The sequence below is a fragment of the Chaetodon auriga genome, chromosome 11 (assembly GCF_051107435.1).
Source record: "Chaetodon auriga isolate fChaAug3 chromosome 11, fChaAug3.hap1, whole genome shotgun sequence".
NCBI classification, from domain to species: domain Eukaryota; kingdom Metazoa; phylum Chordata; class Actinopteri; order Chaetodontiformes; family Chaetodontidae; genus Chaetodon; species Chaetodon auriga.
In genome coordinates, this window is record NC_135084.1 from 15182103 (window position 1) to 15209669 (window position 27567).

Sequence of the window (27567 nt, forward strand, 5' to 3'; positions counted from 1 at the left end):
CAGCGACATAAGACAATCTTTTCAGCAGTTAGCAGTCTCTTTTCAGACTACTCGTGGAAGTACTCAAACACAATAATTGGCACTTTCTTCGCTCTTATGGCTGCATCACCATGGAAACAGCTACAAAGCCTGGCTCCTTGAGTTCTGATTCTGAATACCTCATGACTCTCAGAGTTGGGAAAATGGGCAGGGCATGAAATCCAACCCCCCTCTTCCACCTGAGAGATGTAGGAGATGTCTGGGTGCTTGTGTTTGTTACAGGGATTATGGGCTCTGCTTCATTTGCATTGCACAGCCAAAAGAGATAAGCCCTTCAAAAAGAAGTCACCAAGCAGCTGACCACACAGCTAATCTCCATTTACTGTATGGTCGACTTCAGAAAAGCAATTTCCCTCTAATTAAAGGAAGAAGACAAACAAGCGTCTGCACAGTAACTCCTGTCCCTTCTGGGATACAGCCATATTCCATAAACGAAACAGCATGGATTGAAAATCTCATGTTCCTCATTGTGTGTAGATGGACAAGGACAACACTGGATTGACTAGCACCATCACTCACCAGATCCACGCCACATCTCGGACAGGTGGCAGTCCGTCTCCCCCGGCTCCTTGCACAAGTCCACCACATCCCGGCACAGTGTCTCTGGGGTAACAGGGACCTCAGTAAAATGCTGGTCATTGTTACTGAGGTATACTGTCAGGAACATCTGCAGACAGCGGGAGGGAGACGGAGGGGGAGAGAGACAGAGAGATGGGAAGAGTTAAATAACCGCACAAGATAGAGGATCCTGGTGGCCTAGTTGGAAGCAGAGCGAATATTATAATTCTGTGTAATTGGTGTCTTATTTCCCTACGTTTCAGCATGTGTGTGTGTGTGTGTGTGTGTGTGTGTGTGTGTGTGTATGTGTGTGTGTGATATTTGGCACCTGGTGTGTAAGAGAGAGGAAGGGAGAGAGCAGTGTTGAGATCAAAATGTTTTGATAGTGGGGAAGAACAGTGTTTTCTCTTTCTTGGGCTGCATCACTGATGGATTTTACGGCATTACAGTGATCATACATGGTGGTACAAGAGGTGAACTTTCTCTCTCTCACGCTTCACCTTGTAAACGCTGCAGCATCTACATTAATCTGATGGCAGTCCGTTTAGACTTGTTGAAAGAGATACGGAAACGCTAAGATTGCTGTTGTGACTTTTCAGAAAAGCGACAAGGCTGCCTATTCAGACACAAGATCGACATGTTAAATTGCCGCCACATTAATGTAAAGGGGTGCATGTCTGAAAGGGTCTGCAGACAGCAGTGTCTGTTTCCCAGCCTGCATTCCTCTGTGTCAACAGAGGAATCAGAGTCCAGCTCCCAGAATTCTATTTCACCCCACGCCATCTAACTGCTAACTACTGCTGTCACCACTGTGAGAGATCTCCACTATCCACACACATTCTGTCTCTCTCAAACACACACATGCACTAAATACCCCTGCCAAGCACTCTGAAGGAGGAGACCACTGAGGACTGCGGAGACGCTGGATTCGTTCTATGTCAGTGTGTGACTGACAGATGGCAGAGACTGGTTTAGGACTATCTAAAGAGAAACTGACTATCTCAATGAAGCTGTCACTGATAGAAGTGGAATGTGAAAGCCTTCAGCGACTCCAGAAAAAAACAGAAACACGTTGAAATTGAGCAGAAAATTGAGCTGTCTTATAGCGAGTATCCCAAATGCTGCCAGTTCTGTCACATCCCAAACTGAAACTACGAAAGCTACTCTTACGCTTACAAACATTTTAAAGAAATTCTCAAATCAATAATCAGATTATTATCTTTCTAGTTATAATTGGCATTGGGAATTCACCTTATACTAAAATTAAGAAGGGCAATGTCAAACTAAAGCCTTGACAGTCATTTAAAAAAAAAAAAAAACGCATCTGGGAGTGAAATGGTATATTTGGCTTATGTGATATTCAAAAACAGTGACAGTTAACATGAAAGTGAAAGCAGTCTCTCTGTGTAATCATACAGAGATGGGTAGAAGAGGCTTTTGCTTGCCATGCTGGAATGTGTTCCTATCTGTACTCTGATCACACGTGAGGAGGGAGAGCTCTGATAAGGCTGTAATAAAACCAATATTATAATATAGGTGTCCTAGAACATGGCATGACTAGAACTTATTAAACCTTTCTGCTTTAGCCCCAGGTTTTGGCACGCTGTAATGTCTACATAGTGACTTCAATATTGATGCAGTAGAAAAGCATCAGCCCAAAAACTAGATTAACCTGGAAGCGTCTAATTGTTAGCATAATATTGTTGTTTGTGTCCTAAACCTCCAGGTTAGACTGTTAGGTTTTTCTATTCTCAGCACGCTGCTGTGAATGGCAGTGCCTACAGGGGCAATGGTGGGAACATCAGGTCAGCGGGGTCACAAGCACAAAGGGTTTAGGGGGCGAGAAAGTGGAGCAGCTGCAGCCGTGGTGCAGAAACAAAAGTATCTGGGTTGCTTTTGAACTGTGGGGTACACCGAGCAAAAGGACAACAGCCTTAAGAGAAGTGGCTTTATTCCCCCTTTCTTCTTCAAATTAAGCTTGCTGAGTGAGTGGGAAGGTGACACGATTCCTCTTAAAATTCCCTTAGCAACACACACAACCAGAGAAGGTTTGTTTTTTCAATGTGATGAGGTGAAGGTAGAAGCTAGGGGTAGTGGTCTGAGTCAGAGGACCTGATTCAACTGGTTTGTTTCATAGGGATGTAAATGAAAGATCCCCATCAATGGAGTGACTCAGCCATGAGTCATCCTTGTCAGTAATCTACAGTACAGAAAGCTGTAAACAGACATTACCCCTGTGTCCGTCACTGGTCACAGACTGCCTAATAGCTCAGTGGTGGAAGACCACCCTGGAGAACAAAGCCAAAAACCAAGACTTTTCCTTTCCTGTGAGCAAACTGGAGTACATTAACAGTTTGTGGTATGCAGTTGAGAACTAAACTGGAAGCAGTTGGTATAAGAAATGCCACTGTCAGAGCCTGTGTCTAAAATAACACCTGAACTGGTATCAATTTCATGCAGCCTGTCTTGAGCGAAAAAGCCATTCAGAGATCAGCGCAGAGCAGCTGACATCATCACAACTTCCCAGCAATGCAGGACATTCAAATGACCCTGTTAATATTTGGAGAGTGAAAGAGAGACAACAGAACGAGGGTGTGGGGTGAGGGGTTGGTAGAGAGCAGGACTGAAAGAGAGTGAGAAGACAGAAACACTGAGGGGAGGGGGTGGCGTGGGGTGGAATTGTAATACCTACACTGATAGCCAATTCTCCTCAGCACTAAAGTTAATGATCCAGGGCCACTACTGTCCAGTCCTAGCCCTGATCTAGATGAGTTAGCACTTTGCTGCTGACCTTCATCTACTACAAACTACGTCCATTACATCTGCACTACATCTAATGCACGGGGTCATTTCTTACGGGCCAAGATATTGCACAAATGTGCTATATGTGCACATAATTAATTAAACTAATCCGACTGATGCATCTGTGCATATTCATATTGGTTTGGGAACACCGTCTGTCATGATACACAGAATTAACACAGCAGGAGAATGTCTGAAAATGTTAGTTTGGCCTTTTATTGTTAGAAGACAATGTGCAGAAAGTAAATTACTACAGAAGTAATTTTTCATGCAAAAACAGATATTGTTATATATGGTATGCCCATGTCAGAAAAAAGTTTATTTATTTATTTTTTAGTGATCATAACACTTGGTTCACTCCACTATACCCAGCCTTACTGTAGAGCAAACTTGATTAAGGGGGAAAAAGACTGCCTTAAGGGGTCTACCTACACAGACAGCTGAGAAGTGTTTCCTTGCCCTCTTTTTGACTCAGCCAGACAACCTGAGAGTTCATCACATATTCATAGATACAACAGCAATTAAAACAAAACAGCTCAATAACAGCCCGATAGGCCTATCTCAAAATAGACAAAACAGTAGCACAACAGCTTCCCAAAAAGCATCACCACAGGTAGCTTTACACAAAGGGAGGTGAGCAATACAAATTTCTATTGTATATGACAACAACATTTGATAAAAATGCGTTACATTTGGCCTTCTGTCTATCAGAGTAGATGATGGAAGCAACTACCTGAGACAGGGCGAAGAGATGGCCTGGGGGAAGGAGAAGGGGACGAGCGGCTTTTGCTGCTGTGGTTCCCCATTATAGCAATAGATTTCTAATTCCATCACAGCATCAGCTAAGTAAAAGCTGTCTCCGAGGGTTTGGAAGTGGTGTGACAGCTCTGAATTGCAATCTGGCAATTTGAGTCAGTGCAAAGAAATGTGGCCGTTGACTCTGCAGCCTGCACTGTAGATATTCTGAAAGCAGAGCAGCTATAAGGCTAGGTCATTGGGGCTATATCTAAGGGATTAAGTTAATCCGCTATATAAAAATATAGCCTTTCAACAGACTACTGGCTCAGTACTACAATAGTAAGCTTAAATTCAATAGCCTGCAGCTAGGCCACAGCCACTACTCCTGAAGTTAAGGGAGAGTATCCTTCTGGGTAACCAAGGCAGAAGAGAAGGCAGGTGTTCATTCTAATAAGCACATTTCATTGTTCAGTACCTGGTTTAAGGTGTTGAAATCCTTAAAATTAGGTACTCTAGTGACTTGGACAGAACAAAAAAACGACACAGTCTTGAGCATCAGTGGCACATGCTCAAGAACATCTGCTCCAGACACAATAACACAGACAGGAGTGGGTGCATCTCTCAGAGATGAAAGGCTGCAACATCAAACCCTCAGACAAAAGACACTGTAATAAGAACGCATCCAAGAGGAAGAGAGTGACTGCAGCTGGCAGCATGTACATGACCTGCCCTGTTTAAATAGGCCAAGAGGTTGAGAAAGAGAGACGTGAAAAAAATAAAAACATACTATTACACTTATTGTGAGATACTGCATGGAAACAGGCTTTGTCAGTGATTATGTTCTGTACGAAACTGAATAAAGCTGCAGTCCCTGTAGGGAGGTGTGGTGCTATTCTGAGATATACTGTATACTGAAGATATCAGCTATAAAACCTCCAGCCAATAAGATGCAGATTTGGCCATTTACTGTGTAATCTGGATCCCTCCTACCATTAAAGCCAGAGGGGTCCTGAAGCAGATGCCACTGATTGCAGGCCTGAGGGGAAACAGGCTTTTCAAGCCTCTCCAGTTGTTTATACCGAGGACTCTGAGATGACTTGAGTTTGAAGATCAACACTGTACCCGTAGCCAATTACAGGAAGGAATGCTGTGATGGTGTGTGTGTGTGTGTGTGGGGCACTCCCACTGATTCTTCAGACAGCAAACGTGCTCTACAGCAACACAGTAGAGCAAAATCACAGCAGTTGGCAGGAAATTGTTAAATTGTTAAGTTAAATGATCCTTTGACGATGTTACTTCAAACAGGCCTGGTAGCATATTAATCCCTGTGTTCCGCCTTGACAATCCACTCTCTCCTTGTGAGGGTCAATTCTACTGCATTAATCTCTCAAGATCATTGTCCAAATGCAATTGGTCGCATATCGAGTTAAGAGTGATCAAAACTGTGTGCCACTGCAGTTTCCCATCTCCAGGAAGAGACAAATCACAAGGGATTGTACGGTAATTGAATTACTCTGCAATATCAGGATAACCAGCAAATAAAAGCCTGTGCTGTCACTGGGAATTCACATCAATACTACTAAAAACACCCACAGCAACATCAGAGATAATTCATTATCTAAGCTCTGTGTTTTAAAAATATCCAATTAGATATATTTGCTGATGTTCCCTGTAAAAATCAGCAAGTAGCTTCTACTCAGATCAGTTCTTACAATTACAAAACCTTTGTTTTGGTCCAAAATGTTTCTGTTTTTGAAGATTAAATTTGCCAACTTGTCTATTTTTCCTACAAGCCAGGTTTTTATATCAACATGGGTATTAATAAATTAATATTCAAATCAGTTATGTTATTAACACTGCCGGTTCAAGTCCAGCCGGCAACGTCTGCTTGTATGTCTTACCCCCTCCCTTCTCGCCCTGTCTGCATTTGTCACTGTCCAATAAAGGTGAAAATGGGGGAAGAAAACCCAAAAAAGTTGGCCCTCCATATTTCACTCTAGAGTGTAAGGTGAGAAAAAAAGGAAGGTTGCTTCTCTCTGTAGTAAGGACCATAAAATATATTTTCAGATAGTCATCGTCAGACAGCCTGTAAAGCCAAGCATATTATAGTGCCACCATGGTTCGAAGTAGACCTGATTACAAACTCCTGCTGATAGGAGAGTGAATATTAAAAGCATAAATATTAATGAATTATGTTAATTTTTTAGTAGGTAGCTGTGGAGGATTCACAAGGGAACAACAATTTCACGTTAACACCAATTTGGGAAGCCAACAGCGTGCTCGGGAAAATAAAAGAGCACAGTACCTGAGTGTTGAAGTGAATACTGGGCAAAACACAGTTAAGTTAGTACAATGTTACACATCTCCACATAGCAAAGCAAGATCTGACTATATCCCTGCCTTGGAGGGGCATGGATGTAGTCAGATCAGTGTCAGACAGGCTTGATATAATAGACTGGGATTGGCTACTGCACATACAACATCTGATATAATTCCTAGGGCAGAAATGGGACAACTGGGAAAATGGACAGAGTGAGGCAGGGTGACAGCAGCAGAAGATAACAGCGAGAATATCTTTGACCCTGCCTGAGGGGTCTCACCCACTTTCAATTACAGATATTGCTGCGGTAAGCAAATGAGTCGACCAGGTCTTCTTGAGGGAGTCACCTCTGAATCTGATTACAGCAAGTTTGTAAGACACTGCAGCATCATCTTCCTGTGTGTGCATCTCGGTTCTCCCTGCCATGGCTTCACGAATTTGACACAGTTCCAGTATAGCGGTCCTTCAAAAAGGCGAGGCAGCAGAAAACTCCCTAATGGCTTTATGCATTATTCCTCTTTGTCTCTCTTTCACTCTCTCTCGCTTTCTTTATGTCGTATTAGGGGAATGAGGAGGCGAGGGAGAAAAGGTCAGGGGGAACAAACAGGAGAACGCAGAGGGAATCAGAACACACAGACGCCTCATTCAGCTGCAACGTCTAGAATAAAAAAAAAAAACAAGCAGCTTTTACAACACACTGAAGCTGCAGCAAGCTGTGACTCTTCGATCAGGATAACCTGTTCCCTCGGTCTGCACTGCAGTACTTAGCCTATCACTTTATAATCTGCACTCTCACAGTGCTCTTCCTTTCCTGGTCTACGTGATGAGACAGTTCCTACTTTGTGTTCATCTGGGAGATAACGGAAATGGGAGTCAAAATGAAGCAGAACGGAGAGGATGTGTCTTTTTTCCGAGCCCTCTTGACAGTTAAAGGCATTCAGAGTAACAAGGCCACGACAAACTGGAAGTTAATACATATAATATACAGTGACTTCAATGATGTAAAAGTGCTACATAAATAAATAAACTGAAAAGGGAGGCATTCACAGTTCATGTGCATGAAAACCCCTTATGGGAATTTACTGAACGCAAAACTACCTTTTATCAATAATTATCTCAAACTAAATGCCAAGAGGTCGTGATTCAAAATGTGGCAGATGCACTTGGTCTCACTGGCATTCTCAAAAAATACTGCACACTGAATGATGTCTTTGTGGTGTTTAATCTGTCATATGCAAAAGAGAGCTTGAGGAAGCAGGAGGGTGGGTGATTGAGGGAGGCAGAGTACAAAATGCTTTTTCCCGAAAACCTTTTTGGGAGTCACGAATATTGTCCAATTTTTGGCCAGAGGAACCAGGGTCTAAGTTAAGCTCCAGGGCAATAGTTTCTGCCCTCACAGAAGTGAGTATTACTCACAGGATATCAGGTACTGGTCCTCTGTAGCATCAATATTTGGACTACAAATGCTTCACTGTCAGTAAATGTTTGACATTTAAACAACTATACAGCAAAAGAACATCCATTCAAATGTCAGTGTCGCACCGCAGTAAATTAAAAACAACACTGTAACAGCTGTGTTGTTATCTCGTCACATGCAACACATTCTGATTCCTGCTTCCTGGTAGCTGTTTAATTTACCTTATCTTCATTGCTCTTCAGTGAAAGGGCCAACAGGACGGTATGAAAGGAACTTTTCCTGACTTAGTTCCTCAGTTCAGTTCCTGCTATATCTCAGTTCCTGGGACTAAATAAAGGCTGATTCCCAGACCACCCTGGGTACACTTCTGAACCATGGCCTCCCTGTTCCTCATGGCTAGACTAGTGTTTCAACCTTGCACAATGCTGTCACAAAGCACCCCCCTGCTTGAAAAGGGGGTCTTTCTGGAGTTCTAACACTTTAATGTGTAATTCCACTTTTCACCTGGATTCCTCACAGAGTCACTTAATATTCCAAGGCAGGTAACGCCAATACCTGCTCAGGTGACACTGGTGTGCTTCCTCCCAGAAACAAGGTTAATGGGATGCTGGTATTGTGGCAATAGTGAGATGCATAGTCTAACACTATGCACTCAAAACACTTATTAGCTTATTTAAACAATTATCAGTAGTCTAAACAAATATTCTTTGCTCTACCCTTGGGTGATTAAATCAGCCTTGTGTACGAAATGTTAAAGTACTTGAGCTATGAATACATAACAGAGATAACCAGCTTAGCTGACTACAAGCAAAGTGTATTTTTTTTACATCACTCTTTTCATATAATACAGCCATTCACATAACTCTTCTTCACAGAAAAGTCAAAACATTACCCTTGAATGTCCTTGCCTATCACTGCTGTGACCATCTGCTTACGTAACCACCATCTACTCTCCCACAGAGTAAAAACACAAAGCTGCCATGGCCAAAGAGAAAGCCTACTCGGGTTTCTGTTGACACACACAGCAAAACCAGGCTTCCCAGAGCATCACCTCATTTTCCCACCATCATAACACCACCACAAAGTCTGGCAACAGTGAGATTTGTTGCAGTGTGACTGAGACATGGTACAAATGCGTGTGGTCAAAGAAAACAAAACTAAATAATGCAGGCCAGGCACAAAAAGTTTATCTATTTTAAAATCTACACAGCAAAGCAATGCGTGTCATGGGAGAGGAATGAGGAAGCGATGAGATTTGTGCCTGCAACATTTAAAATCCAAAATCATGCAGAAACTTTGCAGTGACTCGTGTTAATATATTTTGTTTATAGCTTGGTTTTTGTTCTTTTATATTGCCAGAGTGGTTTATTGAAAATAATTTATCTTGACAAAAAGTTCACTAAAATGAAATATGGGTTGCAGAGAATGCAAAGCCAAATGTTGCATTAATATGCGTCTGCAGAACAATGACTGGTTTAAGTAGCGATAACAGTAAATCGGGGTAAATCTGTGAAACTGTGCTATGGTTCAATAAAGGGCAAGCATCCCTTATCAGCACACTGCCACAGCACAGGCACACACACAATGTGCTCTCTACAACACACTGTTAAAGAGTCCCTACAGCTCATTGTGTTCACGAAACAGTGACCCCCCTATTTACAATTCCAGCCAGCAATTACGACACTACATTCTCACTACTCCCTCGCCCCTCGCCTGTACGAGCAGGGTCATGGGCTACGAGTGTAATTTCTAAGACAATACCTCTCATCAGACGTGGCTATATAGAGGCCATTTTGTGTTATCAGGCGAATGCCAGAAGCTGTATCTCATTGAAACACACCAAAACACAAAGCTCCATATATTCTTGAGTGGCTGAACTGGGATGAAGGGGGCTGTTACCAAGGTCTCATGTAGTCTATAAAGAAAGACATTTTACATGAAAACATGTCAGGCTGACAATTTACACTGGTGTCCACAAGGACGGAGCTTGGTGATAATAAATGACTATGTGCGAGGAGCAGACTGAGGTCATGCTCCAGACAGGAGTCATCCAAATAGGACTCTGTCTCTACAGCTAAGATGATTAATTCACTGATCAAGCTGTTTTACTGGAAGCACAGGTCTGAGCGGTGAAGGCTAACATTAGCAGAACCTCAGTGTATTGCAACAGAGGATTACACTGGATTTTTCACGAGTTAGCATCAGTGTAGACAAAGTGTAGGCTAACAGTGTGTTCTTCTTCATGTGACTTGAGGTATTTGTTCAACACATTAGAACTGACAAGAGAAGCTGAGGCAAAAACACTGAATATTACAGTGTTCACAATCTGACAGTGACTGTCCTTTCCCCTTTAAGCTTAACATCCTGACAACTGGGGCTGAAAAGGAAATACTTTGTAAACAATTGGTTTATTAAGCGATTATTCTGATAACAGATTAATCATTTCAGTCAATCACCAAGCCAAAACACCACACAATCTCTGGTTCCAGCTTCTAATATGTGAGCATTTGCTGGATTTCTCTGTTTTATTGTAAAGTGAATTATCTCTGTGGGTCTTATGAAACTAACCATGTGAACACAAGACCCTGGGCTCTGGGAGATTGCTTTCAGAGACTTTTCGCAGTTTTATGGCATTCTATTGAATTGGTGATTACTCAAAAAAATAAAAATTACAGACAGATTAATCATGAAGATGGTTGTCTTTGCCATGACATTCTCAGGTAAATTTAGCTGGGTTACAAGCTTACGAGTGAGTCACAACTCCAGCCATCACTTTCTGGAACTTTGCTCCTTTCAGAGACAGAAGTAAAACTGCATTATCAAAAAACCTCTCTATTTCAATTTGTTGGGATCGTTAATTCTCCATAGTGAGCTCATGCATGCAGACTACTGCCCCGCTGCCCTCTCTGCACACATCAAGGAGGTGCTGCAGCAGAGGCTATGGACTTCTGATGATGGTGGTGATGATAGTGATGATGATGATGATGATGACGACATGGCAGATGTCCAGAGCTGAGTTGAGCATGGTGCCAACCAGACTTGGCAGGTGCCCTCTGCTTGCTGCGTGTTCTGAGCAGGATGGATGTGTATATACTGAAAAAGCGTGTGGCTGAGTAGCATGAATTATTACCTGCATCTACAGCTAATGACTATTTTTGTTGGGTAAATGTCAACGGTGCCAAAACAGGATAATGAGATATAACAAGGCATTTTGACGCAGGGGACTTTGTCTGGGTTACATCTAAGAGAGCTTCGTATGCGCAGAGTAATATCTCAGAAAGCACATAAACGACCTAACTTATAACCACATGCACCGATCACACACACGCACACACACAGCTGTCAGAGATCATAAGCTCCATAACAGAAGGCTGTGCTGCCGTAGTCCTGGCACAAAGACGCAACCGCATCAACTTGCCACGTCAATTTAAATGTCCAGGTATCACACAGTGGTAACATTGCAGGGGTCGGTGCGGTGATATAATGTCGAAAACATAAATATTACGCAAGAGACAAGGTTAAAACTTGTAGCTGAGTGAATAAAACATGAACTCACCGGCATCATTTTAGCTTCGTACCGCATTTAGCTAACCAACACAGCATGAATCCCCACTGGCAGTTTCGACGAAGCTGTGGGACTGGCGATCACTTTAATCCTCGAGCCTAAACCCGCGATGGGCAAGGCTACTTTCTCCTGCTCGGGGGTCCCGTTCTGCAATAAAAACACAGCACGTCGTTACTTCACAAATTCAACCACGTTTTCCAAAGATAAGACACACCAGTGTATGTTAATTGTATTCCGTGTCGCGGACCTGTTGCAGAAAATAACAAGGCCTTCACGACAAAAGTTTCCGTTGTAGTTTTGTGAGCATCGCCGACAACTTTCAAACGGCTCGTTTCGAGCGCGAGGTACTAACGTTACTAAAAGCAGTCACGTTTTACGAGATCATTACACATAAAGCAAATTATAAATATACGCGGGAATTACTTGATATTTTCTTAGTTTTTGCTCACCCCAGGACGTGTAGGTAACCAGCCCGAAATCCCGTTGACTGACAGCGTTGCTCGGTAGCTCGCAGCCTATCCCAGAGTGACGTATCGGGAGGAAACTCAGTCCACTTTGGAATTCAAGCTCCGCCTCCTTCCGAAACACAAAACACCCCCACCGGCCAGACTTGTCCTGTGTCAACATGAAACTGCACCCACTTGTGGAAATTAAAAGGTAATTTCCACTAAAGACTTCTGTAGGTTGACATCATTCAGCTGAAAGTGAAGATTCTCAACAGCAAATTAAACTGACAGTACAAGTAGGGAGCAACCTGAGTTGAATCGGAGAAAAGGGAGGTCTCACTCCGCTCGTGTTTGACGAGCTGGAAGCGAAGTGGGTGGAGCAAGCAGTTTTATCAGGTAACAGTGTGACGCAATACCTTAGTGATTCATTTATATCTCTTGTCAGATAATTAACAAATATATATCTGATGTTTGACCTTTACTTCCAACGGTTTTGTATCCAAATGTACAGTTGCGACCCAAAAGTCCTTGTATCTGAAATCAGTCAGAATATTTTACTGATCCCTGAGGGGAAATTGGGCCAGTTGCATAGAATGGAAACATGAAAAAAGAAATATTGTAGAGAATGCGTAAAAATCAGTTTGTTTTGCAAAAATATGCACTAGACTACAATATAAAGGAACCATACATAACAAACAATATGAAATATGTAAATGTTACTATGTAAATGTAACTGTGTAAACTACATGTGTTATGAAACATGCAAATATATATGTTATGCAACGTTCTACATTCTAACAAGAATGACAGAGTTCTAGAATAGTACCACTTCTAATACTAATACTATAATAATAATAATAATAATAATATAGCAATATATAGCACGATAATAATAATAACAACAACAACAACAACTAATATTAAGGAATGTTAAGTTTAAGACAAAGTTATCTTGAAGAAAAGATCATTTTTTAATTAAATAATAATAATTAAATAATAATTACATTAATTAACACTTAAAAGTGTATAACATTGAACATATGAACAGAATAAAATATAAACTATTCAATAGCAATTTCACTCAAAATGCAAAATTACAGAAAAAAGCGATACACATACAGTAACCATTAGTGTTGAACTTTAACTAATACGCAATACTGTGACAAAATGGTGTGATTCACAGCAGCAAACTACTACTACTTACTGGTGACTCCATTCCACTGTCATGAAAAGTGTTATTATGAAATAAGTGTCACTGGGGGAAATGGCATTATAGAATTTAAAAAAAGACTTTTGAAAAGGGCATTTTGGGAAAAAAACAAAAAACAAAACAAAACTATAATGAAATTTAATTTATCTAAAGAAAATGTTGATAATGTTAATATATTTCGCTATTCATTCCGCTATTCATATGATATGACAAACACTTTCAGGATCCATAGGCTCTCAGACATTTTTTTTTTAAACGCAGGAGGAAGTGATTTCTCTTTCCGCATATAGACGATCATTGAGGGGAAAAAAATGGCGGCTGAACTACAGCTCCCAGAGTTCCCATTCAACGGCGAGCAGAAGGTTCAAACACGCAAGCAGCACATTTTGTGCACGTTGGTACCTCCCTGAGCGTACGCAGCTCACTGTTGTGCAGGTGTTTTGCATAAGGGAGCCCCTCGCTTTCGCCTTAACAGACGCTACCTGAAGTCATGACTGACCAGGTGGCTGCCATGTGCGACCAGCTTGTCAAAGCTGTTAATGTGATGATGGATGCAGAAACAAGCCAAATTTACCGACTGGAGGCCCTAAAGGTAGCATCGTTATGAATTGCTAGCTAGCTGCTAGTTAGCTGAGCGTGTCATGTTGGAACTGTTGTGAAAGAAGAATGAAGTGCCTTCGTAGCCGAATAAAAAGTCAGTTTTTATCAGTAGGGCTAGCAGTAAGAGTATTGCTTGCATCGTTCGTTTCCGTTTGTTAACGTTAATGTTAGCTACATTTGCAATGGTGATGGCCAGATGTTTTGCCTGCTAGCCGGTATGCCATGATTACCACCCCACCATCACATCCACTGCCGACTCACGTTCATTCATTTATAGAAATGGTAACATCTGTTCTCATACCGATAGTCCTGCTAAGGGTTATGAAGGACAGCTCGACTTAACAAGGCCAACTAACATTATGTTACTGATGGCAGCGTTGCACCTAGCTTGAAGAGCTTGTTTGTATGTTAGCTTTATGCTATATAAGCATTTATTGTAATGTTGCTGAAGCCCCCCGACGCTGACACGTGATAAGTTAATTATAATAAGTTACTTCAGGTGTTCGTTTTAAACCTCAGAAATTTGAGTTTTTGTCGTATGTCAGTAATATAACAAGCTTTATTTGTTCACAACAGTTTTGCGAAGAGTTTAAAGAGACCAGTTCCTTCTGTGTTCCATGCGGCTTACAATTAGCCGACAAAGCCCAGCCAGCTGTAGTGAGACACTTTGGTTTGCAAATCCTGGAGCACGTCATTAAGTGAGTGTAACATAGTACAATAAACAAAAGTATTTCAATGATTACGTGATAAAAGCGGCACATTTGATAGAAAGCATTTTTTCTTGCAGGTTCCGATGGAACAACATGCAGCAGCAAGAGAAAGTCCAGCTGAAGGAGTGTGCCATGCAGCTGTTATCAAATGTAAGTCTGAATACTGTGAACATCTGTCCTGTAGTTCAAACGAAAATCTGTCTTGTAGACCTGACACCTGTTTTGGGTCTCATCAGGGTACTCACTCCATCCTGGAGGAGGAGAGCCACATCAAAGACGTCCTGTCACGAATCATCGTGGAAATGATAAAGAGGGAATGGCCTCAGCACTGGCCAGATATGCTGAAAGAGATGGAGGCTCTCACTAGCCAAGGGGTGAGTGACTTCTGTAATGCAGGACATTGTCTGTTACTGCATGTCTGTCTTCCCTTTGCCGGATAGCATGCCATTTGAATAGAATTATATATGATAACTTACATGCAAATAAATACCAGTTTAGGATTAGTCACATTTATTTTTATGTGCCATCATCGTGTCAGTTGTAGATATTGCCATCTTTCAGCATCTTCAGAACCTAATCAGCATCTTTTCCAGTTGTTTATTATGCACATGCAAACTATATTCTTGTCCTTTCCGAGTTGATATGTTGCTGTTGTTCTGGACTTTTTAAAGTTAAACATAAGTGTGTAATGTCACACTAAAATTCACTTCATAGGAGGCACAGACGGAGCTGGTGATGTTGATCCTGTTGAGGCTGGCGGAGGACGTGATCACCTTCCAGACGTTGCCCACCCAGCGACGCAGAGACATCCAGCAAACGCTCACCCAAAACATGGAAAACATCTTCAGTTTCATGATGGCCATTCTGCAGGTTAATGTCGAGGACTACCGTAAACTGGTCAGTAAGATGAATTTCACAGTATTATCAAGATTCATTATCTACTGATACATTATTATTTATATTGCACAAAGGAAAAAAAATCAACAGTGAAGTGACTATAATATTTTCTGAATTGTGTTTTCTGTTTTAATCCAGAAAGGGTCACCTGGACATGAACTGCAGGTGAGAAAACATCACTGCATCTCTGCTCTTAAATGGGCCGCTTGTGCACTCAATTACTCTAATTACTCCGGCGTCACTCTCTTCTCCCTTCCCTCCCTTTCCCCCTTGTTGCCCTTTATTTTTCCCACCCACAGGCCAAAGCTCACTGTCGAGTCGCTGTGGCTACGTTGAATACTCTTGCAGGCTACATAGACTGGGTGTCTCTGGTGCACATTACCTCCGGAAACTGTCATCTACTGGAGATTTTATGTTTGCTGCTGAGTGAACCGGAGCTTCAGCTGGAGGCAGCTGAGTGTCTGCTCATCGCTATCAGCCGGAAGGTGAGTCACAGGGAAGATGAGTGTTGAAAGGCCGTGGTTAAGCCATAATGCTAGCCAGGTAGCTGTAAAGACATAATTCTTTCAGTCCCATTTTTTTTAGTCAGATAAGCAGTACTGTATGATGTCTTAAAAGCATCTTACCACTTAGTTTGTGGGAAGGTTAGGCCATGGGTCACGGAAGGAGGTGGTGCAGATCAGGAGCAATAGCGCTACCATGTGGCTGTTGACTTATTTTGGCTCACAACTCCTGAACTGAGAGGTATGTGAAGCTGTATGAAAATAGTAAATTTAGAGGACTGTGCAGCCTCTGTGGAAGACTGTTGCTCTCCGAGTACTTCCTAGTTGGAATTTGAAACAGCCTTATCATAAAGGCTGGAGTAGGTAATGTATTTTAGATCAGATGAGTCACGTGGCGGTTTAACAGTGGATATCTTCATTAGATTAACAATGATCATGTGTGTAATCAGTTGTCGTTGTGCCACAGGGCAAGCTGGAGGATAGGAAGCCATTCATGCTGCTGTTTGATGATGTAGCCATCCACTACATCCTTTCTGCAGCCCAGTGAGTACCACTGCTTCCCTCCATCCACCCTCTTCACAAGCTTTAATCAACTTTCAGCAGTGTCTTTGAATGATTTTTGTCTGGTTACAGATCAGCAGATGGACTGGCAATATGTAAGAAATCCTCTGAATCACAGTAAGTGATGTGACACAGCTGCATACTGTGGAGCACCCAGACATAAAGAGTTTATTCAGTACATCTGCCTATGACTTAAAAGCCCTCTTTATATACTCTATCTTTAGAGCAGTGGAGGTGGTGGAGCGGCGCTACGTCTTCCTGAAGAGGCTTTGTCAGGTCCTGTGTGCTCTGGGAGGCCAGCTCTGCTCGTTAGTGGTGAGTTCATCTGAATTCGGCCACACTTTAATTCCTGTGTTCGCATTGGTCTTTTATCGTGGTCCGCACGCATGAGAAGCATGTTTTAGCAGTTTAGACTTTGTCATCTCGTGTTATCCCCGCAGGGTTCAGATGTAGAGGTTGAAGTACCTGCAAATCTCAGCAAGTACATGGAGGCCTTTTTAGCCTTCACCACACATTCCAGTCAGGTGAGATGATGACATTTTTGGGGGGGTGGATTTCAAGCTTTCATCTCAAATTGCCTTTGTTTAAAACTTAATTTGAATCCTCTGCTGTGTTTTTGTTTTTCTGCAGTTTTTAAAGTCGTCCACTCTGGCTACGTGGGGATCTTTGTTCAGACATGAGACTCTGTTGAAGGAGGCTGTGGTTGTGGAGATGGCCATCAAATACCTCAGAGCGTCTATGACCAACCTAGTCAAGGTGAGATGGTGATGTCAGTGCTACCATCCCCAGGGCACATGGAAGCCAAACTGAGTGTCGCTAAAGGTCTTGTCTTTGTCTCCAGACTGGATTCCCATCTCGAGATGATAACCCCAGTTGCGAGTACTCCCGCGTGGACTTTGACAGCAACGAGGACTTCAATCTGTTCTTTAATTGTTAGTATTATGGATTCAGCCTTGCTTTACTTAAGATCAGTACTCTTTGTTTTAACCTCTTGACATTTTTTCATGGTGTTTGTTCATGTTTAACAGCTTTTCGAGCGCAGCAGGGAGAGGTGGTTAGGAGCGCATGTCGCGTCGTTCCTCTGGAGGCTTTCCAGATAGCAGCAGAGTGGTTACAGTATCAAATTGCCAGCCCTATTGACACAGGGGATACCGCATGTAAGTGTTTGCCCTCATTCTGGGCACATTGATGCAGCATCAGAGACAAGGGGATTGATTATTTACACATGTGTTTTGGTTTTCTGCTGGGGAGGATTTTCTGTACATTTGTGGTGGATTTGGTTAGTTTAGCATGTCATTTTTACTTGACTTCCCTCTCTGCACCTCACTAGCTAAGACTGCTGAGGGCTTGTGCTCCCCACTGTCACCATCAGTGGTCCAGTGGGATGCAATGACCCTCTTCATGGAGTGCATGGTCGCACAGATCTTCAAAAATCTGGAGGAGGAGGTAACGGAAGCAATTTCAAGTAACAGAGCAAACCTGTGTGGGGAGAAATAATGTTTGATTACTATGATGTGAAAGTTTGCCCCCACCTTCTGCCTCTCGCTGTGTAGAAGCTGCCCATAGATCAGAGCATGGAGCTGCTGCAGGCCGTGCTGAACTATGACACGAACGACCCGCTCATCCTGTCCTGTGTGCTCACCAACGTCTCTGCTCTGTTCCCGTTTGCCATACGAAGACAACGCTTCCTGCCACAGATCCTCTTCAAGGTCAGCTGAGTGGTCTACTATGTTACTATGTGTATTCATGTATGATTATTGTATAAAACTACCAGCATTTTTTTTCCTGTTGGTTTCTATGTACCGTTAACATTGACTTTACAATATTTTATTTTCTCATTGCAGCTCTTTAAAGCCATCACATTTGAGGTTGGTCGGGAAAACAAAGTGAGTTGCCTTCACAGCACCAAATATCGGCACTTTTTTTCATCAAACATGTCCGCGACAAAAGATACATTCTTCATCTGACTTCTTCTTCAACTTCAGGCACCTCGGACCCGAGCTGTACAGAACGTGAGGAGGCACGCCTGTTCTTCCATCATCAAAATTTGCCGGGATTACCCAAAGTTCATCTTGGTAAATCGTCTTGTATCCCAGTCAAAGTGAAATAGCATGAGATGGATTATACTTGCTTTCAGTTGATGGATTATAAGCGTAAAATATGTACCTGAAGCACTCCGTGCTGAGGAACACGCATGAGTAAATGTTTGTCCTGTCATTTATCCCCCCCCCCCCAGCCTTGTTTTGACATGTTTTACAATCACGTGAAGAAGCTGTTCTCAGGCGACGCCACGCTGACTCACATGGAGAAATGTTCACTGATGGAGGCTCTGGTGCTCATCAGTAACCAGTTCAAAGACTTTGCGCAGCAGAAGGCTTTTCTCGATGAACTGATGGCCTCAGTGGTTGCAGAATGGACCTCAGATGAAATGAGGCAGTGCGTTTTGAATTCTTTGTACTTCCTTCAAATTGTGTTTGGCGTATTTTGCTGTCCTGACAGATAACTGATTGACTGTTTGTGTTTCAGTATGCTGTGGGACCCTGCCATGTTCCTGTCCTTTGTTGGAGCTGATAAGGTGGTCACTGAACAAAGTAAAGATACGGACACAGCGGGCCTTAACAGGGGGCGGGTAAGTGTGCAGGTGTAAACTGAGTCAGTCAGGACAGAATACAATAGTCATATAACTTACATATGTTAGGTTTTATGCTTGTTTTTCTTCTTTTTTTTGGATCTAAATCTGAAATAAATTACACTAATGTACAAGACGCTGCAGTTGGAAACGAATTAAACCCAAGTGAACCACAGAGTGCTCCAGAACTGACACGTTCTTAGCACTACGAGATACAGGGGGATTTTAGGCTTAAAAGATACCAGAGAATATGTCCAGTGCCACTTAAGGAGCTTACTTGTGTTTGTCAACTGTCAGGTCAGTGTGACTAATCAGATCAAATAAACAGTTAAAGACACTTCCTGTAAATTCCTCATGGTCTGCTTTGCCACACAAGCAGAAAACAACTTGCCAGACAGCAAATGTCCCCGACAGATTTTCTGCATCAACCCCAAAAGTTCATACTTTAAATACTTGCATGTCCTTGGAGTTAATGTTTCATTAATAAACAATATTCAGAGTCTACAGCCATACTAGCAGCTCTGTGAGACTTAGGCTCAGCAGGGCTTTATGCTAACGTTAGCATCCTAACATGCTCACAACGGTGTAACTGTTTACCTCGTCTCTTTTGACCTTCCTCCAGTTGAGTTTCTGTTTGTATGCCATGCTGGGGGTGGTGAAGCGGGCACACTGGCCTGCAGATCTGGAGGAGGCTAAGGCTGGTGGCTTTGTGGTGGGCTACACCCCTGCAGGAGCTCCCATATACAGAAACCCCTGCACCGCCCAGTTTCTGATCTTGCTGCCCAACCTGCTCGCTCTAATAAGGTGGGACTGATGCTGTGCCTTGATTTTTTTTTTTTCTATCCAAAAAAAAAAAATCAGCCCATTTACATGTGATATAGGGTTTTTATCAGTGTGTCTAACAGTGTCTCAATCATAATACCCGCTGTTATGCTGATCTGTGACCAGTCTCTTTTCTGTACTCCTCCCTGCAGGACTCAGAACAGTCTGTTCTTGCCTGAGAACATGGCTCGTCTGAGTGAGACCTTCTCCAGGGCCCATGAGGTGATGGATGCAGAGAAAAATGTGGTTCTTGGTAAGAGGAGCTTTCTGCACATGCGTCATGGCCCATAGTGAGCCACTGTCTGAAAAGCCTGGTTAAACCTTTCCAATGTGCTTTCTCCAGGTCTCTCTCAGCACCTCATGGATATCTATGACTCTCCGGTGTATAGAACCAACCTGGAGCGCATGCAGGGGTTTTTCACCACATTGTATGACAACTGGTGAGAACTATGTTGCAGCGGTTGCAGTTTCCCCCCCCAAACTTCTTTCTGTATTGTTTCTACCTCACATGCTGTTGCAGAAATTATATGCCTCCTCTTCTGATCTCCTCACCCCTGCAGCTTCCATGTCCTGGGGAATGCAGGTTTGTCCCTGCAGCAGGAATTCTACACCATAGAGAGGCTGGCTGAAGAAATAGCTGCTTCTGCTTTTGTCTCCCTCGACCATGTGCCTGACCACAGACTCCGGCCTATGATTCATATCCTCATTTGCTTTGGCTTCATTTGAGCTGTCAGTTTTTCCTTTTGCGGCGCTTTAGTCGGTGGCTTGGTGATACATGTTTGCGATCGTTTTAAACTCCTTTAGATGGATACGACTCTAAATGAACAATGCTGAGCTGTTATGTGAACATGGAATTTCCTTAACCAGTGGTACGGGTGTTTCTGAGGCAGTTGGTGCAATCGTGTCCTCAGGAGTACTACGACAGCCTGCTCTGCCCCCTGCTGGGCCCTCTGTTTGCCTACATGCTGCAGGTCAGGATCTCCACACTCCCCATTCTGTGTATCATTAATCTCACCACTAGATGCACTTAATTCAGTCAATCAAGATGTTTTTGCTGCCAAATCTCACGGTCTTGCCTTTGTTTCATGCTGCAGAGACTCAACGTCAGGTGGCAGGTCATCAACCAGAGAACCTCTGTTAAGTAAGTTGTGGCGTAGCGTTTGTATATGTTTGTGTGCATACATCATTGGATCTGTGCTTGTAAATAATAACAGTGAAGCAGATTCACTCGTCAGTATTCACACTGTTCAGTATTTTGTAAAGATGAAGAATAAGGGATCATTTAAATGTGTTGATGTAATGTTTTAAACACAGTTTCATCTTTATTCACAGCTAAGAGCTCACTTCAAACCACTCTAAAACCTCTCAGTGTACTTTGTGTTTCATTCTTTGATAGCTCTCTGTGTCTTAGCAACAAACTGGATATGAGGACTTACCGGGAGCCTGTTTGTTGTGCTTTTAGTGGCGAGGATGAGGAGGAGGTGGTGTGTCAGGAGAGCCAGGTAACGCAGGAGATTTTGGAGGAGCAGCTGGTCCGCCTGCTCACCAGGGAGGTGCTGGATCTCCTCTGTAAGTTTCAGCATGTGGCAAACAACTGTTCTGTTGATGTGAATGTGAATTATAATCTGACAGTATACAAAGGTGTGCTAAATGCAGGTAAATGCACACTTGATTTCAGGCACATGTTGCTGTAAACAGATTATTTTGAAATAAGATGGAGTTCAGGGTTTGACAGTGAAATCAGTGTTAACGAGCACTGTGCTGAGTACTGCGTGCCAGCCGCTTTGCATTTGCTGGCACAAGTATTGATTAGAGATAAAATCTTTATTGCTGAAGTGAGTTATTTTTATTACGTCGACGTTATAGTTGTTTTATGATCGCAATATAATGTCCCCGTCCAAAGTCTTTGTAAAGCAACGCGTTAAAAGAAGCCAGGGCTTATTTGTTAATACAGCTAATGCACTGCAGTCATGTGGTGAGGTTGTGTTTGTGCCAGCTACAAAAGTTAAAAACGGTTTCAGAAAGCATTAGGAAATTCTTAATGCTGACACTCTACATATTAACAACTCGCTTGATTGTTGAATATTGCATTTTGCTAACGTGATGGAGGTTCGCCTTGAAGCTTGTGGCACAGTTCACAGTTCAGTTATCCTCCACTTGATTGTTGCTTGTTCGTCAAGTTCAAAATCAACTAAAATAGCCAAGACACTGGGTTGAGTTATTGCGAGGCTGTAAAACTTCTTCCTTCTCTTCTAGCTGTGAGCTGTATTTCCAAAAAAGTGCCTGAACCAGCAGCAACAAAGGAGGAAATAGAGGGTAAAAAAAAAAAAAGTTGAATCAATGGGTCGATTTTGTATGTTTTTATTCCGTCAAGCACCTCATTGTTCTAAATGTGCTCTCACAGAGGAAGATATGATGATGGATTCAGTGCAGACGCCGTCTCCGGCACAGCCCACAGAGGAGCTGACTGAGCTGGGAAAATGCCTGATGAAACACGAGGTCAGCCTGACACGCATCACGTAACATTCAGAGGCACCGTCACTTGTTAAATGCTCTGTATGAACTCAGTTTCTCTTTTTCTTCATTCAGAACATCTACATGACCCTGTTGACCCTGTCCTTCACCTCACTGTCGTGGAAGGACACCACAAACTGTCACCGCACCGCTTCCATGGTGTGCTGGACCCTTCTGCGGCAGGTAACACACACTGCGTCTGCTTTATCCTTTCATGGCACACTTTACCTTTAAAGGATACTGCTGGCCGTGTTCTGTGTTGTTGTTGTTGTCTTTAATTTCTACATGCAAAGTTTTCATCCCGCGCCCACCTTCCCTGTGTCTCCTCAGGTCGTGGGGGGGAATCTTCTTCCCGAGGCTGTCACATGGTTCTACACCAGTGTTCTTCGGGGCCTTCAGGTTCATGGGCAACACGAGGTCTGCAACTCCACCCTCTCTCAGCTGGCCATGCTCATCTATGAAAACCTGGTGAGGCTAAAGGAAATAATCTGCAATGTCTGCTCTTTATTTCTGCCTTTGTTTGGTGCAAGAAGTGACCTTTGACTTCAAATAATGATTGTTTTCATCATCGATCAAAAATGGCAAATGACTCCAAATGATTAATCAAAGTAGTTTCTAATGAATTTGCTGTTGATATACGAGCTGTTCCAGCTCTGAAGTCCTATAGCACGGCGGTAAAGCAAATTTTCCATTCATGTGGAGACGCACCCTGACAACGCCTCGCTTTTAATCCCCTTGCTTGTGCATACACCTGTCTGTCCATCTGTCTCAGCGGCCTCGCTACGCGGAGCTGAGAACAGTGATGACCCAGATCCCAAACATCAGTGTGGAGGCTCTGGACCAGTATGATCACAGGCTCATGGACCCCAATGCCCAGAAGGTTGGAGACAAGAAGAGGAAAGACCAGTTCAAGAAGCTCATTGCAGGGACTGTTGGGGTAACGCAACCTTTTGCCACTAGAGGGCAGTGCTTCTCTATTTTACCTCACTGAAGGCATCAGAAGTGACCACAGACACTGGCCTAATCGTGCAAGTCATTACTCAGCAGTGTGATTCTGGCTGTGTTGTAAATCTTCTGCGCTCGGCAGCAAAAAATGTGCAGCAGCTCAACAGGGCTGTACGATCTAATGAAATTCTTTCTGCTAGATCTTTGGATGGCTCTGTTTAACCCCTCCTCTCTGTGTCCCCTGCCAACAGAAAGCTCTGTGCCAGCAGTTCAGGAAGGAGGTTCATATCCGGAATCTTCCATCGCTCTTTAAAAAGCCGAAGCAGGACAAGGATGCACTGAACAGTGAAGCATTGGGCCTGGCAGCTCTCTTCTCCCCGGAGACCAACACCCTGTAGGAGCACACAGTGGTTCTAATGGACTTCATACTGACTGAAGACACAGTTATGTGTACAAACCAGGGTTTCCCCTCAGCATCCTCATGCTGCGGCAGTGCGGCGCTGCCTAACTGTCAACACTCCTGTTTTTCCATCTTTTTAACCCTCACAGCACCACTCGCACTCAATAATATCTTTCCACTAGTCATTTGTATAGGCGAGTATCACACAGTCGGTCCCGATCGCACATCTCTCCATTCCCCTCGCACATACCAATATAAGAGGTATATGAGCTATGGAAATTTTGTAGGACATATTTTTCTGTGTCAGATTGTACTACGAAATAATCTCAAAATAGCAGAGTAACCTTGAATGTTTGCTCTGCAGAGAAAGCTTTATTGAGCCACAAAAACAGCTGAAAATTAAGACGTTTTTTCGTTTGATTTGGGGCCTTTTTCGTTTTAAGGGGCAATATTTGCCCATTGCCCAGCACCATGCACACTCAGCATGTACTGAGAGTCCAGCTGTGGTTTGATATTCAGCATAGAAATTGGCGTCTAATGACATCCAAACAAGCAAAGCCCGTTTAGCCAATAGCCGCAGGAGCAGCCTGTTAGAAACGTGTGTGTGGGGGGCTTGTGGAGAGCTGGAGACCCTTTGTTCTTAAAGAGGTTTTTCATAATTTCAGAGGTTAGTGTTGGCAGATGTGTGACCACCACGCTGCTCTTATATCCTGGGTCTAAAAGCAAGGAAGAACGGTCAAGGACAAATGCTTCAACACATTTCTCTTCTCACCGTAATTTCCTTTTGACTGGACAAGCTTGAACGCGGTTTCTGATTCTGAAGGATGCGCTAATGGTACCTCAGGTGTGATGTTCCCCATGACGGGGGGGGGGGAAGATGCTTATGGAAACGTACCCCAAGAAGAAAAGAAGAGGGGCTGTGTTTTCATGACTGATTATTGTTGGTTTAAGTTTTTTATTTTGCAGGTGTTACACAGCAGTTGGTTCAGGCAGTGATGATTTGCGTTTTGCCAGTTGTTCACATCAGCACGACTTTCACGGCCCAAGTACTGTTTTGGATTGATTATGTCCTGCCGAGCACATATCATGCTACAAATGACGCAGCCACGTTTTGTGCCAAAACACCTAACGGTACTTGTTTGACAAACGTGACCAGATTTTTTTTTTTCTTTTGAGAAACAAAACCTAATAGTGTATAAATTTGATAAATATTATTTAAGGGTGGATGCGACAACTAATGTGTAGCTTAATCCAAGTCTTTCTCAGTGTTCAGTTGGTGATGCTATTCGGTTTTTCATGTTTTTTTCGTTTGTCCTGCTATTTCCAACCACGAGGAAAAGATGAACCAGCACTACATTCCTTCATTGTCTAAGGGATTGTTTGGAAGCATAATTTGTTGGATGTATTTTGCTCTTATGGAGCTGTCTTGTTAGAGAGTGATTTGTATTTTTTGTTTGCTTTTTTTTTTAAACTATGTTGTGTAGATTCAGACCAAAATAGTAAATGGTTTTGACTTGGAGTGAGCTCCCCCTTCAGTGAATTCAGACGGGTCCGCATTTCAGATGCTGTTTCACTGTTACAGGTTGACATCGTACCAGGAATAAGAACATTTATGAAATTTGATGCCAGTGAATTTGTCCCTGTCTTTGTGATTGTATGTTCACATGTGGCCATTTTTAAAAATGCTTGTTCAACACTAAAATGTTCTATACAAAGGAGAGTTTTGGCTTTTTAAAAGTGTAGTGTGGTTTATATTTTGTTGTTTTTAAATAAAAAAGAAATCTTAATTTAAATTTGTCTAAAATTAATCTTCTGATTTCTTTTTTATTTCAAATAAAGTTGAAATATTTCACTTTATATTTGTTTTTTTAACATACTATTTGCTAATTGCTCCATACACACAAGTTTTATTTTGATTCATTTTGCATATGCAAACATTTTGCAAAATGACCAACATGGGGATGTTATAAATTTGGGTGAAATAAAATCTTTAAAGAAAACAAATTCTTTCTGAAAAACAATTTATATTAAATCAGTTATACCTCAAGAAAGGCATCAGCCTTTGTTTTGTTCCTGCAGGCCGAACCATTTTATATTGTCATACTTACTGTATATTATGATAATGTCCATGAATCTTTACGCTAACATAATGTTTAATGTCAATATTCTGTGTTTTCCCCTTTATATAAATGTCAGCTCCTAAATAAAAATGTGTATAAAGACACTATCCAATCTGCAGACCTGTCCTGCTCATAAATTACGTACTAGTAACGACTAGTATTTAAAAAGAATTGAAACTCTACAGAGAGATATTTAGAAAATGATCTTTTATCTTTATGTCTCTTTTTTTCCATGTTTCCTTTTTCTCCATATGGTGTAACACACTGCCAATTTCTCTTTTTTTCATTTTGATAGTGAGAAATAAGACTATAAGTAAATATTTGACAAATTTGAGTTTTTTGTTGTGCTGCATCAAATTGCTCTCCTGTTTTTTTATGCTCATTTCGCATCTGTCATTCGTGATGATGATTCAAAACCTTTTCGGTATGTATCATGAAGTAATATAGAGTGAGTGAACGAAGGAGAGACTTAGGAAACATTCGTAACAGCAGTTTTGCTGAACATCAGTTCAGACTCCGAGTCGGTAGAGGGCGCCGGTGCGTCATCCGCTATTTGCCAACTGCCGTAAAATACTGTAGTAAGCTGTAAACAGACGCCATGAAGAAGATCGGTGTTTTGCTGATGGCTGCGTACCGGCTGCCAAGTGTACGTTAAGTATTTTATTATTATCAAATATGTTTGGAATGAATAAATGAATAAATGTAGGTCTAATATTTATGGTCAACAGGCGGTAGTTTGTGCCTTAAAGTGTTCAATGCCACACAGCCAACTTCCTCAAAAGTTTAAATGTCGGTAAAGAAAACACCGGCACGTTAGCTTCATTTTAGCAAGCAGGAGCGATGCGAACAACCGAGTATGTAAATGAAGAGGTGTATTTGTGATTTTGCACTGTATTTACTTGTACTTTTGAATGAATATCTGCTCAGGCACTGTCGCTGCTGAAGTAGTATTTCTGAGCCAGTTGTTCTGTCGTTGAGTTTTCGCATTTTCCATTAATTTACTTCTCTACATTTCACATATTATAGCGTTAATTTTCACTTCACTGCCTTTATTTAACAGTTATCTTAACTTTTCTCATTAAGATTTTTGCACACAAAACCTGAAATCAGGTTATAAAATACGATACATTGCTATAGATCAAACTTCCCAAAGTATACTAGTAGTCACAAATAGCTCCACCTCCAGTTCCTACTACATTAAAATACTGCTTACATGTCGCTTCAATAGTAATGATAATAACGCAGGCAGGAATCGAGTACTTTTATTAATGATACTGTTAAGACATTTAGCTGATAACACATTTGTATTTTTACTGAAGTAAGATTGTACAAGACCTTTTATTTAATGTGTGTGTGTGTGTGTGTGTGTGTGTGTGTGTGGTATTGTTACTTTTACTTATGTAAGTGATCTGATTTCTTTTCCCCCACTGCTCTTATGTAATGAACTGTCATTGCTGCTTGCTGTTAAGAGTCCTAATATTCTCCTTAAATTTAGTTGCGTTCAAAGTTATGTAAAAACATGTGTCCACAAAAACCTCACAGCGACAGTACACCTGTATCTGCTGGTAAAATAGTAAAACCCACAGTACTGTGCCATGGCACCACCGTTACTGTTAACCTGATACTGTACTGTAGTGTGCATCACTTTATGTTTGCCTCTGACTCAGAATGACAATTTTGGTATCTCTGGAAATATTTTAAAAGCTTTTACAAATCTCAGCTGTTAAGTGGTTGTTTCTGCAGAGCAGAAGAGGTTTATTAAAGGATGGAT

The 27567-nt window shown here is 42.2% G+C and overlaps 2 protein-coding genes across 7 annotated transcripts in view; one reads left to right on the top strand and one right to left on the bottom strand.

Moving 5' to 3' along the window:
• tp53bp2a (tumor protein p53 binding protein, 2a) overlaps positions 1–12006 on the bottom strand; it is a 28318-nt gene extending 16312 nt beyond the window's left edge. For 5 of the 6 annotated variants that reach the window (XM_076742958.1, XM_076742959.1, XM_076742956.1 and 2 more), the window contains exons 1-3: positions 11889–12006; positions 11431–11586; positions 559–706 (exon numbers count right to left, since the gene is read on the bottom strand). In XM_076742958.1, coding sequence (XP_076599073.1) covers positions 559–706; positions 11431–11457 — 175 coding nt within the window. In that variant the 5' untranslated portion in view covers positions 11458–11586; positions 11889–12006. The other variant, XM_076742954.1, reaches the window with a different exon arrangement.
• A 1481-nt stretch (positions 12007–13487) lies between these two features.
• On the top strand, positions 13488–25469 carry xpo5 (exportin 5). Its single transcript, XM_076743631.1, has 33 exons — positions 13488–13687; positions 14272–14393; positions 14483–14555; positions 14642–14779; positions 15120–15302; positions 15441–15467; positions 15602–15787; positions 16272–16348; positions 16439–16483; positions 16591–16681; positions 16807–16890; positions 16997–17122; positions 17208–17298; positions 17395–17523; positions 17697–17812; positions 17920–18075; positions 18211–18252; positions 18352–18441; positions 18603–18802; positions 18893–18995; positions 19618–19799; positions 19970–20070; positions 20161–20257; positions 20378–20514; positions 20691–20788; positions 20912–20958; positions 21280–21386; positions 22074–22133; positions 22222–22316; positions 22407–22514; positions 22662–22799; positions 23104–23268; positions 23528–25469. Exons 1-33 carry the CDS (start codon positions 13586–13588, stop codon positions 23672–23674), a joined length of 3663 nt encoding a protein of 1220 aa, XP_076599746.1. The 5' UTR covers positions 13488–13585; the 3' UTR covers positions 23675–25469.
• Positions 25470–27567: the final 2098 nt, after the last annotated feature.